The sequence below is a fragment of the Acipenser ruthenus genome, chromosome 41 (genome assembly GCF_902713425.1).
Source record: "Acipenser ruthenus chromosome 41, fAciRut3.2 maternal haplotype, whole genome shotgun sequence".
In the NCBI taxonomy this organism is placed as follows: domain Eukaryota; kingdom Metazoa; phylum Chordata; class Actinopteri; order Acipenseriformes; family Acipenseridae; genus Acipenser; species Acipenser ruthenus.
The window spans coordinates 4781991-4802620 of record NC_081229.1 but is presented as its reverse complement, the minus strand read 5'-3'; the positions used below and the strand labels follow the sequence as shown (position 1 = coordinate 4802620).

At 39.4% G+C, this 20630-nt stretch overlaps 1 protein-coding gene across 2 annotated transcripts; it reads left to right on the top strand.

Annotated features, from left to right (window-relative positions):
• The first annotated feature begins 1486 nt into the window (after positions 1-1486).
• LOC117433988 (macrophage mannose receptor 1-like) lies at positions 1487-20041 on the top strand. Of its 2 annotated transcripts, XM_034909895.2 has the most exons (9): positions 1487-1595; positions 8387-8461; positions 10709-11083; positions 13056-13421; positions 13662-13850; positions 14590-14631; positions 14748-14789; positions 15334-15422; positions 18254-20041. In XM_034909895.2, exons 2-9 carry the CDS (start codon positions 8431-8433, stop codon positions 18356-18358), a joined length of 1239 nt encoding a protein of 412 aa, XP_034765786.2. In that variant the 5' UTR covers positions 1487-1595; positions 8387-8430; the 3' UTR covers positions 18359-20041. The 2 variants fall into 2 exon arrangements, with proteins under 2 accessions (XP_034765786.2, XP_058866905.1); XM_059010922.1 differs by lacking the exons at positions 14590-14631; positions 14748-14789.
• Positions 20042-20630: the final 589 nt, after the last annotated feature.

Sequence of the window (20630 nt, the reverse complement as noted above, 5' to 3'; positions counted from 1 at the left end):
TATACCATGAGATACTGTTGTTTACTGTTCTCATTGACAGATAAATAGATACAATCGATAGACAGACACACAGACAAGCACCAGACATACACGTACAGACTCAGGTCAACTGAATCACTGACAGAAAGATAAATTAATAGATTGACAGTTTTTTGATCCACGCACACACAAACCCTTCCCTCCTTCTCTCCCTCCTTCCTGCACTGGAGCATGGATACTCAGATCACTAGTGCCTTCTTAGATTAATGCTGACTGATAAAATGTTAATGCACGAATCCAGCCTTGCACCTCTCTCTGGAGACCTGGGTTCCAATCTAGGGGGCTAGTTAGCGCAGTGGGTTAATGTTAATGCACTTGACCAGCCTCTGGAATTCTGGTCAAATATGATCTTCTCCTAGGACAGCAGTGAAAGCTTGTGAACACTCTGTATGCAGCTGAGCTGATGCACTGTGTTTTCTAGTGTCTGACGGCTGTGGAATGGACATTTTCAAGACAAAGAGATTTGAAAACCTCCCTGCACAGGGAACAGAGTAGTAAGGAGGGCCCAATGCACAGTATCCTTCTAAAGTTTACTGCAGTATCTCATGGTAAAAGCATAGAGAAGATACAGAACCAGCCTCTTCTGTGGTATCCAATGGCAGAAGCACAGCAAAGTGTAGGAAATCAGAAAGAAGACACTGAACTACCCCCTTCTAAAAGTTCACTGCTTTGATAGTCCCTGGTAAAAGCACAGCACAGTGTAGTATAGCATAGATATAGCCCATTGTAAAAGCACAGCACATTGTAGTATAGCATAGATAAGGCAACGATCCATGCCCTTCTAAATAGTAAAAACACAGCATTTTTTAGCTCTATGTGCAAAGCACTAAACTAAGTAATTAGAAGTCCAATATATCTAATTAGTGACAGAACGCTCACCTGGAGTTTCAGGGGTTCAGCAGTCCAAAGGATCCCCATCCTTGTGCCAGAGTTTAAAAATGAAAGGAAGGGACCCTTTCTGACTGCTGCACCCCAATACTGCTGGCTGATTATTATTATTATTTATTAGCAGACACCCTTATCCAGGGTGACTTACAATTGTTACAAGATATCACATTATACAGGTATCACGTTATTTTTTTATATACAATTCCCCATTTATACAGTGAGGTTTTTACTGGAGCAATCTAGGTAAAGTACCTTGCTCAAGGGTACAGCAGTAGTGTCCCCCACCTGGGATTGAACCCACAACCCGCTGGTCAAGAGTCCAGAGCCCTAACCACTACTCCACACTGCTGCCCTAATCAGTCACTAACTATAGATACAAGTGAAGTTTACAGTAGTTTTGTATAAAACACTGGATTGTATGTGTTATGGGACAGATTTGTTAAGCACATCCCCTTTTTAAATGAACTAATGCAATGTGCATCATTGCTGGTGTCTGTGTATAAGCCTGTGATTGTGATTATAATGCGTGCCTGTCACAAGCCAGAGGGCGTGTCTCCTGCCTCCTGCCTCCTGTCCATTCTCAATATGGAAAGCGAGATGATGTCATATTGTCACTTTCACCATCGACAGTGGAGAGGAGAACACCTTGGGAGCTCTTGGACTAGCTGGTAAGGAAACCTCTAATAATAATTACATGAAGCCTAAATGCATTAGGAAGATTTGCGTGTTAGCCTACTGTAGCGGTTCCTGGGTGATATTCATCTAAGACAATCTGTAGTCAGCTTTCTTGAATTGTATTTGATTTATTTAAATTAATTAGTAAGTTTTCCTTTATTGATAGTATTTTCATTTAGCAAGGAAACGCGTATTTGTGTAGACTCTTATGTTGTTGTTGTTTTTGTTATTAACTGCCCATCCTGTAATGGTCTGGGGGTGCTGGGGGTGGGCAGCACATATACAGGGGTTACAGTTTTGTTCAATGGCTTTCAGGACCCCCACTATAAAAACTGTTCCAGCGCCTCTATCTGGTGTTGCGTATTGTGCTCTAGGGAATTTAAATAGTGTTTATACAAATATAACATGTTGTATTTTATTTGGAGGTTTTTTTTCCTGACTGTTACCAATAAAACAGAGAAATCACCACTCGTTTTATCTTTTGAAGTCACCTAAATAAAGTAATCAATATATAATCTAGGTAAAGTACCTTGCTCAAGGGTACAGCAGCAGTGTCCCCACCGGGAATTGAACCCATAACCCTCTGGTCCCTATAGAAGCCCTTGGAACAGTATTCAAATGCCCCTCGCACCTGCAGTGATTCACGCTCCCTGTTTGACAAATTGGCTGTCAAACCCTGCAGGTGAAGCGTGCTAAATACAAATGATCTCCTGAAACCAATCAGCAAGCGCCACAAGACACACAGCCCTTACTGAGGGGATGAGTATTAATGGTTAATTAAGATATTATTTCACCCGGCTACATTTTACTAAATGCCGTCTGCCAAATAAATAAATACAAATAAATACAATTTAAAAAATGTTAAGCTATTAAGTCTCACTTTGAAGTCTTGATGAACATCAAGGACAGCAGCATGATTCAGCCTCGTCTCTCCCATTGATGACCGAGTATAGGTCTTCTGTCTTCTGAGGCTGGATAATGAAACGGGCGCACTCAGAGGAACTGTTTAAAATGTGCAGTACTTACATTTTGCAAGTATTCATTTCTTGCCGTTTTTAGAAATGCGATGACATCATGAACAAAGGATATTATAATATGTTTCTGCTGACGTATCTAAAAACAATCTCTGCTCACAGAAGTAATAAAACAGCTATAGTTGTGATTGTCAAGCAGCCGCAATACAGTTTGAACTGTACTGGGATGGATGGAGAAATGTATTTGCGCTTTTTAGAGTTTTGATTTCAAAGCAACGTTTTTACAGTGACAGATAATTTATCACCTTTATCGCATAAAACCAAAACTGTCATTGGGTGTTATTATCGCTTATTTTCCCCCATGGCTGCTTGACCACCGGAGCACCACAGAGTCGGCGCCTAGCGTGCAGGTAAAGCACGAATATGATCATTCAATAGATGGTCCCAGAAGAGGGCAGCGATAAGTGCGCATGTTGAGATTTGATAATTATCTGAGGATGTACATGCATTTTCTGCTGAGTTTACTGCTTTGGTACCAGGGGACTACATTGCTTTTATAAGAAACCTTATTTATAAACGGTGATATATTAGCCCATAACAGAAACCCTAAACTCAATATGACTGTAAATTCGCGTTTGAATATAAATACACTGAAAAACAATACATTAATGAATAAATAAATATATCTATGAATCCAAATGCCGAACCATTCGGACTGCGGCGAAATGTGAAAGTCAATAGCGGTCTCCTGTGTAAATGTATACAACCAATATTCAAATTAAAAGCACTAACAGATGTGATATAGTTATATCAAATTACTACGTTGAATTCCACAATTGTTATAGCAAGCAAAACGCATACATGCAAATCTAAACGAGGGGCGGATTATACTGCAGAGTTTACATTCTACTGTTAAAGAATGAAATAATATCTTATCAAAAAACATGATATTTTAATTATATTACATTTGTATTAATTATTCTCAGTGTTAATTAAAACCCCCTATGCTCTTGGAACAGTATTCAAATGCCCCTCGCACCTGCAGTGATTCACGCTCCCTGTTTGACAGCTTGGCTGTCAAACCCTGCAGGTGAAGCGTCCTAAATACAAATGATCTCCTGAAACCAATCAGCAAGCGCCACAAGACACACAGCCCTTACTGAGGGGATGAGTATTAATGGTTAATTAAGATATTATTTCACCCGGCTACATTTTATAGAATGATAAATCATGAAATGTAAAAAGTATAAGAAGAAAACAAACCGACTCCCCTCCTGTGTTTAAATGGTTCAGTCTATCGAAGTGGTGCAGGTACAAGCCCGGCAATTATAAAGCCATCCCCTGTGAGGACACAGTAAGAGCACAGTTCACTTTTCATAGTTATCTGAGCAGCAGGATATAGCCTACCTTCAACTTGGAAATAGAAGATGACAATTCGCATCACTTTCCCAGAATTGTGATCGCGTTTCAGAAATATTACACTTTTTGTTTAAATTGTGCAGAGTTGCGGTATCTCATAGTAAAAACACGGTAAAGTGTAGTAAGCACAGATCATCCGATCTGACTAGAATCAGTAGTTAAATGGGACGTTATCAAGGAAAATAGCTACCTAGTAGCCTCCCAACACGTAGTCATATGCAATTTACACATAAATTTAAATTTAACCCGTATATCTACCCCCTACACCTAAACCTAATCTCTACCCCTAAACCTAATCTCCACCCCTAAACCTAATCTCCACCCCTAAACCTAATCTGTAACCCTAAACCTAATCTCCACCCCTAAACCTAATCTCTACCCCTAAACCTAATCTGTAACCCTAAACCTAATCTCCACCCCTAAACCTAATCTCTACCCCTAAACCTAATCTCCACCCCTAAACCTAATCTCCACCCCTAAACCTAATCTCTATCCCTAAACCTAATCTCCACCCCTAAACCTAATCTCCACCCCTAAACGTAATCTTTACCCCTAAACCTAATCTCCACCCCTAAACCTAATCTCCACCCCTAAACCTAATCTCTAACCCTAAACCTAATCTCCACCCCTAAACCTAATCTCCACCCCTAAACCTAATCTCCACCCCTAAACCTAACTGTGTCACTATTAAAGTAACTGTTACTATTATTTCAACACTGCTTGTTTAGCCCTCTAGTGGCTACTACGTCCGACATCCATTAAAGCGCTTGATCCGGACCTTTTACCTGTCCTATGGCATAATTTTCCTTGATAACGTCACATTCAATCGACTGATTCTAGTCAGATCAGGTGCAGGAACATGCACTGAACATCCCCTTCTACGAGTGTAATGCTTTGGTATGGCAATAGAAAGATGACAATTCGCATCACTTTCCCAGAATTGTGATCGCGTTTCAGAAATATTACACTTTTTGTTTAAATTGTGCAGAGTTGCGGTATCTCATAGTAAAAACACGGTAAAGTGTAGTAAGCACAGATCATCCGATCTGACTAGAATCAGTAGTTAAATGGGACGTTATCAAGGAAAATAGCTACCTAGTAGCCTCCCAACACGTAGTCATATGCAATTTACACATAAATTTAAATTTAACCCGTATATCTACCCCCTACACCTAAACCTAATCTCTACCCCTAAACCTAATCTCCACCCCTAAACCTAATCTCCACCCCTAAACCTAATCTGTAACCCTAAACCTAATCTCCACCCCTAAACCTAATCTCTACCCCTAAACCTAATCTGTAACCCTAAACCTAATCTCCACCCCTAAACCTAATCTCTACCCCTAAACCTAATCTCCACCCCTAAACCTAATCTCCACCCCTAAACCTAATCTCTATCCCTAAACCTAATCTCCACCCCTAAACCTAATCTCCACCCCTAAACGTAATCTTTACCCCTAAACCTAATCTCCACCCCTAAACCTAATCTCCACCCCTAAACCTAATCTCTAACCCTAAACCTAATCTCCACCCCTAAACCTAATCTCCACCCCTAAACCTAATCTCCACCCCTAAACCTAACTGTGTCACTATTAAAGTAACTGTTACTATTATTTCAACACTGCTTGTTTAGCCCTCTAGTGGCTACTACGTCCGACATCCATTAAAGCGCTTGATCCGGACCTTTTACCTGTCCTATGGCATAATTTTCCTTGATAACGTCACATTCAATCGACTGATTCTAGTCAGATCAGGTGCAGGAACATGCACTGAACATCCCCTTCTACGAGTGTAATGCTTTGGTATGGCATCAGGGACTGCATTGCATTTATAGGGTAAAACCCTGACAGAAACCTTATACGTTATATGCGCCCGATATATATATATATATATAACGGCTGTGTGGTCCAGTGGTTAAAGAAACAGGCTTGTAACCAGGAGGTCCCCGGTTGAAATCCCACCTCTGCCCCTGACTCATTGTGTGACCCTGAGCAAGTCACTTCACCTTCTTGTGCTCCGTCTTTCGAGTGAGACGTAGTTGAAAGTGACTCTGCAGCTGATGCATAGTTCACACACCCGAGTCTCTGTAAGTTGCCTTGGATAAAGGCGTCTGCTAAATAATTAAACATATATATATATATATATATATATATATATATATATATATATATATATATATATATATATATATATAGGACTGTACAGAAATCAATTTATTAATACATTACGCCACAAACAATTTAAAGTGGAACAAAAAGTATAAGTCAATATCGGTCTCCTGTGAAAATAAATACAAGTTACATTATAATCAAGAACATAGTTAGTCTCTCTCTCTTTCTGTCTCCCTCCTTATATTTAGGCTTGCACTCAGTCAGGATTCGGTCAATCAAAACGTTTTGAGCATTTACAAATTATCACAGAACGAAACTAAAGGTTGTTTCGGACTTATGAACCCCCAAATATGTGAACTGATTGATTTTATGATAAAGTAATTTGTAACATTAATTCTTAAGCTATCTCGAGACAGGTAAACATGATTTTGGAATTTCTGATACTATTCAAGACATGCCTTTAGTTATAAAAAATATTTTACTATACATGATCTAGGGTGTTACCTCAATATCCTTCTATCTCACCATCAAAACTATTCAAAAGTTACACTTAAACATATGACTGTATATTCTACAGTGATCATCGAATTCTGGTTTTACATATGATTTCATCTTTAGACAATATTCAATTTTAATTCAATTCAATGTTATCGTATATCAGTGCTATTCAACATTCATTCAAAACAAATACATCTTGTTGAAAGTAATAGCTTATTTTATTTTAAGGTTACAAAAATAAAAAAGTAGATTGCATTCGATTGCAATAATTCGTTTTCAGTGTATAATAAAGTATTATACTAAGTATGTTTAAGAAAAATCCACCATATATTCAGTTGTAATTCAGTTGCTACAAACAGGGTGATAAAGTGTGTTCAGAGGTGGAATGAGAGACGTGAGTCATGAGATAAAGAAACTAATAGAAAACAATTGCTGCCCGTGTTGGTTTTATACCAGCACGATACTTGTTGTTTCGTGCTTGTTAGTCTGTCTGTTTTGGCCACCAAGCCCGTTTCATTATCCAGCCTCAGAAGACAGAAGACCTATACTCGGTCATCAATGGGAGAGACGAGGCTGAATCATGCTGCTGTCCTTGATGTTCATCAAGACTTAAAGTGAGACTTAATATCTTAACATTTTTTTAAATTGTATTTATTTGTATTTATTTATTTGGCAGACGTCATTTAGTAAAATGTAGCCGGGTGAAATAATATCTTAATTAACCATTAATACTCATCCCCTCAGTAAGGGCTGTGTGTCTTGTGGCGCTTGCTGATTGGTTTCAGGAAATCATTTGTATTTTAGGACGCTTCACCTGCAGGGTTTGACAGCCAATTTGTCAAACAGGGAGCGTGAATCACTGCAGGTGTGAGGGGCATTTGAATACTGTTCTAAGGGCTTTTATAGGGACCAGAGGGTTATGGGTTCAATTCCCGGTGGGGACACTGCTGCTGTACCCTTGAGCAAGGTACTTTACCTAGATTGCTCTAGTAAAAACCCAACTGTATAAATGGGTAATTGTATGTAAAAATAATGTGATATCTTGTAACAATTGTAAGTCGGCCTGGATAAGGGTGTCTGCTAAGAAATAAATAATAATAATAAACAATTGGACTAATTGATTAATTACACTCTGATTTCCTTACACAAATTCCCACATGCTTTAAAAACATATCAATATAAAATAATCAAAGTGCAATAAAATATAAATCTTAAATCAATATAAATTCTAAAGTGCCAAAGATAAACCCTGTTACATATATACCGCTATATATAAAGATCAATAGTTAGTTAGATGTGTATCTCAGACTATAAGCTGTATTACAAGTGTTTATACTAAGCAAAACGGGTACAGTATAGGCAAGTCTATTAATGTAGTAATAGTATAAAGTTATATACTACTGTTTGAATATTCTTAATTATGTTAATACCATCCTAAATACCAACGAGCTCCTGAGCTCCTATCAAGCGACACAAGCCTCAAAGCTTACTGGAGTGATTATTAATGCATTTCTAGCTTTCTATCAGAATCCAGCTGGCATTATCTGAGCCTGTAGAATCCCAGTAACCAGCTCCTGATACAGAGAAAAAGGATTCAAACTCAATATTGGAGCAACAGAACTCAGAACCAGTCAAACATCATAAAGGTGAAAATAAAATGCCATGTGATGCTCTGTCCCTGTGAAATACACACTGATGTGAGCTACACTGAAGGACATGACATCATGGCTTATTCTTACTGACATCATCGTTGCTGGTAATTTGTTTTTTGTTTGTTTCTAGAAAACACCCCCCGGAGTGACAGGGCATTTCTGAGCATCGCAAAGATGTGCAGACTGACAGTCTTCATTGTGGCTGGTAAGTTCCAGTCTGCCATACTGTCCATTCTGTGAGGCGGGGACACATATCAGCGTTACACAGGCTTCAGTGCACAGTGCAACGCTAATAATCTTCCTCACTTTTTTGGCAGCAGTCTTTGTCGGAATAGTTAATGATCTGAGCAGAAAGAGCAACACAGGATCACACAGAACAGATATAACAAGATTTTTAATATTTCAGCACTGAGTAACTTTACAAAAAGACTTACCCTGGGATAACTCATTGAATAGATTCAGTGTCCTATACTGAGGAATAAATACAACGGACATAGCTATACATGTTAGTATATTAGATGAGTTTTCTGCTCTGCTGTTTGTTCCTAGATCTGTTTACAGCAGTGTAGAGCAGTTTCTCTTTTCAAACTCTTTATTTCATTCATTATAAATCAACCTATCAGTTATGGGTTTGTCAACATCCCAGTACAGATGTTATCGCATGAACATACAACACAATACTAAAGTTAAAAACACAGCAAAGGTTTGTTTTATGTGTAATAGCATTTTTGTGTGGATTTATAACAAGGTTATACACAGTGTGTAGAGCTTCTTAATATAACTGTTCTACACTGGTGCTCAACTTTGCTTTGAGGTCCTCTTGCCCAGACTGCATAAGATGTGTAACAGTCTGTTTTAAACTGTCAATATTGCATCTATACCTGTGTTAAAAAGGACGTTGAAAACAATAGGAGACCTGCAGCAGGGTGGAAGCCTCGCACATGGAAATAGTGTGGTTTTGGTGTTAGGGTTAAATACAGTTTAATTATTTACAATTTGTTCAGCAGGGATGGGGTTAATTCCATCCCTGTCTAATTCACGTGGAGAAGGTGGCTGGGTCTTGATTGAATAATTGATCATCAATCAAGTCCCAGTCACATGGTGTAAAAGGGGAGCCTGGTCCTTTGTTTGTTGGGTCAGTTTGGGGAGAAGGATTGTTTGGAAACCTTTATGAATGCCACTGCCCAGCCCATCACAGCCCAACCCAACCCAACCCATCCCAGGCCAGCCCAGCCCAGGCCAGCCCAGCACAGCACAACCCTGCCCAGCCCAGCCCAACCCATGCCAACCCAACCCAACCAAGCTCAGCCCAGCCCAGCCCAGCCCAGCCCAGCCCAGCCCAACCCAAACCAGCCCAGCCCAACCCAGCCCAGCCCAGCCCAAAGCTGACTTATTTGGTGTGTGACTTGTGTTTTGTTTATTTTGGTCATTGTACCTTGTTTATTTGTTCCTGTTTTGTAAATAAACGTTTGCAATAACACTTTAACTGCAGCTTCCTGACTTTGAGTCTCATTCCTGATGCTTTCCTGCTTCAGGACCGTTATGAATACAGTGTCAATACAGTGTGATCAGAAAGTGACATTCATAAGAAATCTTTCAGTTGTTTTAGAGCAGGACATGAAGCTTTCCACTAGTAACGTGGCATGAACATGTTTTTACTGGTTAATTATCACAACCTATAATACACTTTGATCTTTTATAAATGGATCCTTAAACTAAAGCCTCACCGATTATAAGGTGTGTGTGTGCATTTTTAAAGATGTTTACAATGATTAACAAGGAATAATGATTCATTACAATGTAAGGATGTGCAGGCAGCTATATTCATTTTACAATTCATCGTAATTAATGTTATCAATGATATTTGACAACAGTGAGCAAATTCAATCAAACATATTTATTAAGCTTACATTATTTAGAGATTAACATTCAAATATTATTAGCAAAACAGAAATAGACAGTTATTGCAAATAAACCTCTAGACAGGGCATAATGGTCATCTAGCTCAAACAGAGTTACAGTGTAGGTGCGCGGTCTCTCCCTGAACTAGGGGCTATTCTTTCAGGTACAGGAGTGAATGATGTCATCGTCTCCTGAATAGCCTAATGATGTCTCTACTTGTGAGAGTATGTATATGCTACAGCGAACAGATATTATGCCAAGTCATCTATTTACTTCAACCTTCTTTCTATTCACTCTGCCATGTATACAATCTTGATATGATCAGTTTTAGCCAGACCAGTGGATGGTTATTGTGAACCTTCATAACCCTTATTTTAAACATACAGTGTAACCCTACAACAAACATTCAATGACACATCCCTGCTATAAAGAGTCATGTCATGTTATAAAGTAATTATATAGTTTCTTATAAATGGCTTAATTACATATTTCTTACAACACTGCACTAGTCTGTTATTAGTCTTATACTGTTTTGTTTTTGTTGTTGTAGCCTGTGCATTGATGGTGGGTCTCTCAGTCTGCTGCCCCCAAAGAAGATACCACGTCGGTAGCGATACAAAGACCTGGGACCAAGCTCGTCAATACTGTCAAAGTAATTTCACTGATCTGGTTAGTGTTCGCAGTGAAGCGGAAATGCTGACAGTCACGGCACTGATCTCCCGGGTCTCAGGTTACTGGTTTTGGCTGGGTCTGCGCAGAAACACAACCAACTTGCCTTGGGAATGGTCAACTGGTGAGGCCTTTCAATACAGCAACTGGAGGAACGGGGAGCCATTTGTTAAAGCAGACTGTGGAGCCATGGATCCCATTGGAGAGTGGGCAGCTGGTAGTCATGATATCTATTTGAACTTCATCTGTATGGCAGGTAATGAGAATTTCTGAAAAGAGTTCATACAGGTTTGTGGCACGGCAGAAGCCTGGCTGCTGTAAGTAGTGTGTGTGTGTGTGTGTGTGTGTGTGTGTGTGTGTGTGTGTGTGTGTGTGTGTGTGTGTGAATGTAAGGTTGGCAGGGATGGGGTTAAATCTATCCCTGCCAGCAGTCAAAGGTGTGGCCATTTCCCAATGAGGTAAGTGGTGGAGTTTGGTGGTTAGTGTTGGTGCTGTCATTTTTGTATTGCCATGTGGTTGTGAAGGCTAATGCCCAGCATACGAGTGTGTTGTTCTGGTCCTTGGGCCGTGATGCTACCCTGTCACAGGGTCATAAGATTTTGGCATTTCCTTTTTTCAGATGTTTACAATCAATTGATCGATCTGCATGTTGTATCATCTCTGTTATTTTAAAGCTTGGGGAAACTGTCAGAATATTTTTGGGTGCCACAGTATTGTGTACTATTATTATTACAACTCCTACTGATAATATACAATACAAAACAAAATACTGTCCCCTACAGCACTGTATGTGGGGAGGGGCGTTTGCGGTAAATGACAACATGGTGCAACTTGTCCAGCCCTCTGTTGCTATTTCATTAGCACCTCTCCTTTCTTTGAATTGGAAACTGCCTGTGTGTGATTTGTCCCCAGGCAGCAGCTTCACTTTCCACTAAAGTGTTGATATAATATTGCAGAAGTGCAACGCCATTAGAATGTAGGAAAATAATTTCAGTAAATCTCATCTAATATGCATTATTATCATTTTGTAGGTCTCAATTTTCCTTTATTAAAGATGTAAATATGTATTAGATTTTTTCTATTGGTAAGCTACTAATGAACTATATTTACTAATCACTCCTTCCATTCTACTTCAAGAGGTGACCCAGAGAGAGTGAAAACACGTCAGTGGAGATGCAGTGATTGGTTATGGAGAAGCTGAGTTTTCACAGGAACTTCCTGAGACCTCTTGAAGCAGAACACAGGGACAGCTTTGAAATATCTGAAAGGAGGGATCAGTACATTTACTTCAGTAACAGCTTTGAAAAAAAAATCCATTAAAAAAAATCCAATACAACTTTACCATAATGTGTGCATCTTTTATATAGGGGGAGCAGTGAGAAATAATGGGAATATTTACAGAATATATTTTGCTAGCTCTATGTGCTTCAAGATTTGAGACGTTGTTATTGTAACAATTCTGTGACAAATACAATGCTGGGCATAGTAAAATATTTATTGGACGTACAATACTAACTGTTGAAGAACATGGAAAATGAAGCATTAACGCAATATATGATGCAAGTATTTACAAAGTGTCAGAGAAGGTATGAGAAACTGATAAGTGCAAGATCGCATGAAATACTGCTGATGGCAGAACTGGGCCGAACCCACAAGTCTGTGCGTAAAACAGCAGTGGCAGTTTAGCAACTGAAGAAACTACAATGACCCAGTGCTGGAGGGACCAATACACCCAAGATAGCATAGTTTAACCCTAACCCTAACCACAATCACCCAATGCTGGAGGGACCGATAGTTTAGCCATAGTGTGAGAACACAAAACAACAAAAGAACAAGTACACAACATAAACACAATCAAGCTAGAGCCAGTTTACTTTCTGCAACCTTTAGATCACTTTAGCACACGACACTGTCTCTGCAAGTGGGACCCTTCGCAGGTGCAGCCCACAGGGTGTTGTCCCGTGGTGACTGGACCTACAAAAGAATGGGTGATGGGGAAAAACCTGGGTACAATTGGGTATTAAAGAGCTTGTTTCTGTATGCATTTTTAAATCTGCTTGCTCTGTACTGGGAAAAAAATTCACTGCATACATTGAATAAACCAAACTAGTATCTAAAGAAAAGGACTTTCTTAACATCTAGGTCACATCAAGAAACAACTACTCACTACTTTGAGATTATCTTCACTAACCCTTGTGTCCACTGTACACTGTTGTGTTTCTCTGCAGGACCTTCTGCGCAGTGCGGTCAGAGGGAGTACTTCCTGGTTCACACAGTGAAGAATGCGGACGAAGCCAGAGAACACTGCAGATCTCTGTACACAGACCTGGTGAGCATCACAAGCCAAGATGTGCTCCTGGATATCGAACAGCTGATGAACAAAACCACTTCCAATATCGACTACTGGATAGGACTGAGGAGGGACGATGGGTCTTGGGGCTGGGGAAACAGGGAAACTTTCAGCTACAGCAACTGGGGAGCAGGACAGCCAGGGAGCAATGGAACCTGTGTGACGATCAAGACCTCTCAATTGAATTTTGGGGAATGGATGGTGGACAACTGCACTGACAACAAGGAGTTTATCTGTTACAAAGGCAAGTCACTTCTGAGTTACAGAGACATGTGTGTGCGTGTGTACTGAATGATTCTCCATTGTGGTTTCTGCTCATCATTCCTTCCAGTTTTTCTGAATCAAGGGAAGGAGTAATTCATTAAAAATGTGCGCTTGTCAAAAATAAACAAACAAACAAAAACAAAAAAACAGCCCAAAGAACAGTGCACCACACAATTCAGTAATTAAGAGGTGAATTCTTTCTATGTGATCTTTTCCACAGATCTACAGAACACCACCACTGTTCTGTCTGACTCTCAGAACTCTCCAACCACCGGGCCAGCCGCTTCCCAAATACCAGATGGAGGAGAACAATCCCAGCAGCCTTCCACGATGGGCGGCACCTCTCCTCAAGCCAGCTCCCCTGGGCACTCCAGCTCCTGGCTCCCTGGCACTTCACCTGCAGTAACAGGTGTGTACCGTGTCATACGGCTGGTTTCACAGACCCTGATTAGCACTAGTCTTGGATTACTTTACCTAAAATAACATTAAGCAGTCCAATATCAGTGATAATGAGGGTTTGTGAAACCAGCCAATAGGGTACAGTGAAATGGCTTTCCTGAGAGGATCAGCTCCTTCTTGCAAAGAATATATTCTCAGTAGAATAGCGATCCTGCTTCATGTATTCCATGTTACCAGATGTATTACATGAAGTAAAGAAAATCTGAATTTAAAAACAAACTACGGTCCAGGACTCCTTTTAAATATAGCCCAGTAAAAACAACACAGTGAAAACAACGATGATTTGACATGGCATATTGTGTCAAAAACACAGACCAAAGGCATTTTCAGTACAGCTCAGATTCCCATCAAATCACTGAATTGAACAGCTGGTTTGGATTAGTGACACAAACCATACATGGCTTAAATAGGTGTAGTGGTTCACATGAAACATGAGGTGGGCTTTGAATCACACTGATCTGATTTCACTCCATACCTTTAGATCCTGGAGTAGGATCTGTAAGGAAATTATTTTCATTATTTCCTTACAGATCCAAACCCCTCAGACCCTCCTTCCACTCCAGGATCTAAAGGTATGGAGTGCAATCTGTTGAGTGTAATTCACAACCCTAATCAGGAGTGTGGCTTTGTTATAAATTACTTAATTATTTTATTTTACTTATTTATTTATTTTCATTATTTCCTTACAGATCCAAACCCCTCAGACCCTCCTTCCACTCCAGTCTCTAAAGGTATGGAGTGCAATCTGTTGAGTGTAATTCACAACCCTAATCAGGACTGAGGCTTTTTATAAATGACTTAATTATTTTATTTTACTTATTTATTTATTTTCATTATTTCCTTACAGATCCAAACCCCTCAGACCCTCCTTCCACTCCAGTCTCTAAAGGTATGGAGTGAAATCAGATCAGTGTGATTCAAAGCCCACCTCATGTTTCATGTGAACCACTAGACCTATTTAAGCCATGTAAGGTTTGTGTGCAACTATTCAGCAACAATAATGTGAAATCTGAAGGATCTCAGTGTCTGATTGCTGCAGTGATCTAGCGTGAGACAACTGCCTGCCTTCCATCAGGTACCTGCAATGTAACTCAGGTTATCTAAACTACACATTGTAGATGTGTCAATGCATTGAAAACCACTCATGGGAATGTCAATGAGGCCTAAACTAGCATGCAGGCATTCAAATGGTGCCTAATGTGCAACACTTCTATACTTCAGAAAATTGCCCTAACACTAGACAGTCATTTAAACATCTTAAATGACATCTTTAAAAATCTACCTGTATGCCTGCTTCTTGCGTTATTGGTAACAGCCCCCCATCTGAGCCTTGCACTGAACGCACATACTGTGCTGCACATTGAGGGGGTCCTCTTGTTTTATATTGTGTTTATATAATGTGTGTGTGTGAACTCTTCTGTTTGTCTGCACAGATAACATGGCAATCGGAAGGGTCAAATTGACCGCACCAAGAGGAATGAATCTTGAAGACCCCAAAGTGAGCGAAGCCATTTTAGAGCAGGTGGGTAACATTCCCTTTTGTGTTGATGTTTATGTCACTTCCTGTTTATTCATTTTCCACAGTGATAGACAGACAGACAGACAGACAGAGAGAGAGAGAGAGAGAGAGAAAGAGAGAGAGATTTTAAAAATATCTTTATTATCATAAATAACACCGTGTAACAAATTTTTTTTTTTTTTTTTGGTTCCTGGGTAGTAAGTGTTATTTCCTAATTGCTTATGCCTCAAAAGTATAGAAAATGGCTATTATTCCCCACAAACTTTGCTTTTGTGACCAGGACAGTGATATTTTGAAATTGACCTATTTTCCAGAACATTCCAGATAGATTCAGTGCTGAGTAAACTTGGAGTAACTTCTAGAACTTTCTAGAACTTTCCAGTAATATAAATAGTAGTATAAATACAGGGGCCTTAAGCCCACCAGTTCAGTTTAGTTCCAGCTGCCTAAGTGGATACATATCTGCATTTTTCTGAGATGGCATCAAGGTCATAGGAGACTTCAAAATGGTGGCATTCCTGATGGGTCTCCAAGGCGGTTTTACCAAGTTTCCCTGCTATCTTTGCCTTTGGGACAGCAGGGACACCAAGGCACACTACCACAGGCGTGACTGGCCACAGCGGACCGAGTTCTCTGTGGGGAGAAACAACGTCAAGTGGGAGCCACTGGTGGACCCCCGGAAGGTGCTGATGCCACCACTGCACATCAAAATGGCCTTATGAAACAATTTGTCAGAGCTCTAGATAAGGAGTCAGCAGCCTTCAAGTACCTTCAAGACTTCTTCCCTAAGCTGTCTGAGGCAAAGGTCAAAGCCGGTGTCTTCGTCGGACTACAGATAAAGAAGATCCTGGAGTGCAATGAATTCCCCAAGAAGCTCACTAGTAAGGAGAAAGCGGCTTGGAACAGCTTTGTTGCAGTGGTTCGGGGCTTCCTGGGCAATCACAAGGCTGAAAACTATGTGGAGCTGGTTGAGACTCTGGTGAAGAACTACGGCACAATGGGCAGTAGGATGTCCCTCAAAGTCCATATCCTTGATGCTCATCTTGATAAATTCAAGGAGAACATGGGAGCGTACTCGGAGGAGCAAGGCGAGCGCTTCCACCAGGATATACTGGACTTTGAACGCCGTTACCAAGGACAGTATAACGAGAACATGATGGCAGACTACATTTGGGGGCTGATTCGTGAAAGTGATTTACAGTATAATTGTAAATCTCGAAAAACTACTCACTTCTAAATCTTTTGTAGTCATTTTTGTATTACTTTAGTATAAATACATGTTAATTTGGATTCATATGTTGTTTTTTTCTGACTTTATGTGAATGAAAAGACACAAATTCGCCCGTTTTCTCATTGGAAATAGGTAAATTTCAAAATATCACTGTCCTGGTCACAAAAGCAAAGTTTGTAGGGAATAATAGCCATTTTCTATACTTTTGAGGCATAAGCAATTAGGAAATAACACTTACTACCCAGGAACAAAAATTGTGTTACATAGTGTAATCATACATTAAACAAACAATTCAATAACAATACAAAACATATACATATTTAAACAAACAATTATACAGGAAATATTATATTTTTATTTTATTTATTTATTTATTTATTTATTAATTTATTAAAAAATCACACCCTCATAATTAAAATTCCTTCTTCCACTACAAACACCACTTCACCAATAGCCCGGACTGTTTGGAACAACTCTAATTGATGTACTAATTTATAATACATAAAATCAACTCGCACTCTGCAAGCCACCAGCACTTTAAACACAGATGTTACATCAGCAGTCAGTACATTGCTCGGTCTGTTTTTTCTGCTTTTTAAAATGGCTAATTTAGCTTGACCAATAAGAAAATTAGCCAATTCAACTCTAGACTTATTCCCTTTAGAAAAATTAACCCCATATATGAAAACAACATGGGAGAAAACCATTCCTAAACAATCAAACAGCTCATCTAGTAAATTCATCAGAGACTGCAGCCTTGGACAGAACAAAACACAATGAAAAACAGTCTCTCTCTGCTGACAAAAAACACACTTATCATCTGCCTCTGACTGGATAATACTGAGAAACGAGTTCTCAGCAACAATGGTGTGCAGAACTCTCCACTGGAGATCACCTACTCTTTTACTGAATACTGCACAGTTGGACTTGTCTGTTTTTTTATAGGGGGCTGCTGAATGCCTGGATGCTATTTAGAGTACAACGAGATTTTAGGTGTGTGGGGTTGTATTGGCTCTTAGAAGAGCCGTTGGTATATAATCCTAATTTGAAATGCCCAATTTTAGAGTCAAATAGTTTTAAGTGTGTACTAGCTACTAAAGGATTGATAAAAAATGTGCATTTAGTGGATCTTAAAGAGTGAGCTTGGAAAAGCCCTGAGGTCCTAGCATCTGAGTTGTGGGGTGAGGATGATAAAGGGTTTTTTAATACAGGTGTGGGCAGCCTTGTCTAGTAAGGGCATGAAGGTTCTGAGTCAGTTTTTCAAAGGGGACAGTTCTCAGGGTTTAGAGCCAGAGGTTTTTAAGCTTCAGGTTAGACCTGCTGTTGATCAGATTGCTGACTCCCCAGGACACCTTTTACAGTTTGGAGCATTCTACAGCCTGCAATTTGAAACAATGGAAAATTAAGCATTGTACAGGCTGTGTGTTAAGATTAGGAACTTTAAAAGTTTGAAAGATGTCCCAGACACGCATTGAAGAGAGAGATGGGGTGTTGAAGTTTCTGTTAAACCTGCCTGGAATAACCTGTATAAACCACCAATCCAATCTAGGTAGATAGATAGATGCTGCGTTCATTGATGTGTTTCTTGTGGTTGCTGTTTCAGATTCGGGAGCACTTCTCCAAGAATTTTCCGATGGAAGACGTTAAGATGCGCTGGAGAAAACAAAATGGAGAGATTTTCCACAAGGACGAGGAAGAGGAGGAGTAGGAAGAGGAGCTCCAAGCAGTGAGATACCAGCACAGGCATGACGAGTGTGACTCAGGGCATTTTGTCATTGATCTCTATTATAAACTAATCAAAGCGTGCTTGTATTTCTCAATGTTTTATATACATTGGTGGTTGGTATTAGATCAAATAGATTCACACTGGGATTAAAGTTTATTTAAGGCTTCTGAGTGTGTGTTTAATGTTATATTAGCAACTACAACTATAATTTAAATTAGATGTGTTGAGGGTTTCAGTTTTAGATTCATTTTACAATATCTACTGGTACAACTCTGATTTATTTTAAGGTGTGGGTTTTAGTTATATGTTACCTACTGGTACAACATTTATATTATGGTGATGGGTGTAATTTTAATTTATAATAAGTACAATACATATTACATTAGTTACTAGTGAAACTGATTTATTTATTTATTTATTTATTTATTTATTTATTAGCAGACGCCCTTATCCAGGGCGACTTAGAGTCGTAAACAAAAATACATTTCAAGAATCACAGTACAAGTAATAATACAATTAAGAGCAAGATAAATACAATGACTTTGGTATTTTATTAAGGATAAAATATTAAGGATTTACAATGTTTGTTCAACTTAAAATAGAAAGAGAGAAATAATTTGCAGAGTGATTACAAGTAGGTCAGTTTGCAAAGGCAAGATCGGAAAAATGGACAACTTGCAAGTTACTGCACAATCCCATAGGGGGCGCAATAAAAAAAAAAATACTATGGGAAAGGGTGGAGGCAATAATAATAATGGAATTACTGGATTTGAAAAGTCTTGATGCTACAAACTTTATGAACAAGAAATTATGGTTTAATTGCTTATCGGACAGACAGGGATCCGACATACAGCACATAAAGAAAATTCTTATTTTTTGTACATGATCCTATAGCGAAAGGAATTTGACAGCTCTTGAGCTGAGCCTCTTCCACAAATCAGTCTGCAGAAGTTCTGAGCAGGAGCTGCAAGGGAGTCTGGGTAAGCGAGACTAGTTGCCCTAGTGCAGGGGTCAGTAACATTGACCCTTCCAGTCCAGGTCTTTGTTCCAACCATGTCCTTAATCACTACCTGGATGAATGGCCCTCCAGGACTGGAGTTGTCTATCGCAATGGAAGCAATCCTGCAGCATAGTTTAAGAGTGGTGGCGCCCCCTGTGGGCTTTATAATCAGCCTGTATTTAAAAAGAAACACCAGCATGTGTCTGCTAAGAAATAAATAAATAAATAAATAAATAAATAATAATAATAATAATAATAATAATAATAATGTAGAGTGAAAGGACAGCAGTGTTTAGATCCACTGCTGTTTATTAAACCAATGTTGCATGACAGGAAACCAAAAATGATCAAAAAAATGATTTAGTTTAGTCAAAAGAAAACCCAGCTAAATTATTTTTAATAACACATACTGGACAAAATCTTGACTTGATAATGCAGTGAAAGAGAGTCACGCAATATGTTTAAAATTTTAAAGACGTGTTCTGGTCTCAAACACAGAGTCAGGTCCACCTGATTCAAAGTGGACGCAATGCACCATGGGGTTAAACCATGAAGGCTATGTGTAAGGGTATCTGTGCTTTGCATGAAGATTAATAGATATGAAACTGATTAGGAATAAGATCATTTCTCACTATTCATATTCTGTATTTCTGAAAGCAGTTTTGCTGAACTATTTCAATAAAGTGTGTATCTCAAGCTTTGGCTTCTTTATTGACCATACCACACTGACAATACTGCTCTGATTACTAATGATTATTCTACACGAGAAGCACTAAGCAGGTTGAATGACATTTGAAGAGTGGAGCTGTGTAGCAGCATAGCGAAAGGAGACTCAGAGTTGGAAAAGCTTCAGTTCAAGCACGCAGGCACACTTTTAATAAACAAAGAACAAAACAGGCACAAATAAAAAGGCACAAGGGTTAAAATTAAGAGTTTGAACACAATAATCAGGACTACAGAGTCAGAACATACACGGGCCAGGCTTGAGCACGCCTTCACTGGCTTTTCTCCTTACACCCCTTCCCAAACAATGGCTTTTCTCTCTTTTATAAATGTGGCCACTCCCCAATTAGCACCCAATTACCTAACTGGGGAATGGCCATACTTGTGATTGTTGGCAGGGGCAGATTTAAGCCCATCCCTGCCAACCTTACATTCCTACACACACACTATTTACAAGTAGGGCTTTTGCCCTGTACACACAAGGTGCCCAAGCACTTTAGTGTGAGAGTGAACCACAGTCTGCAGCAAATG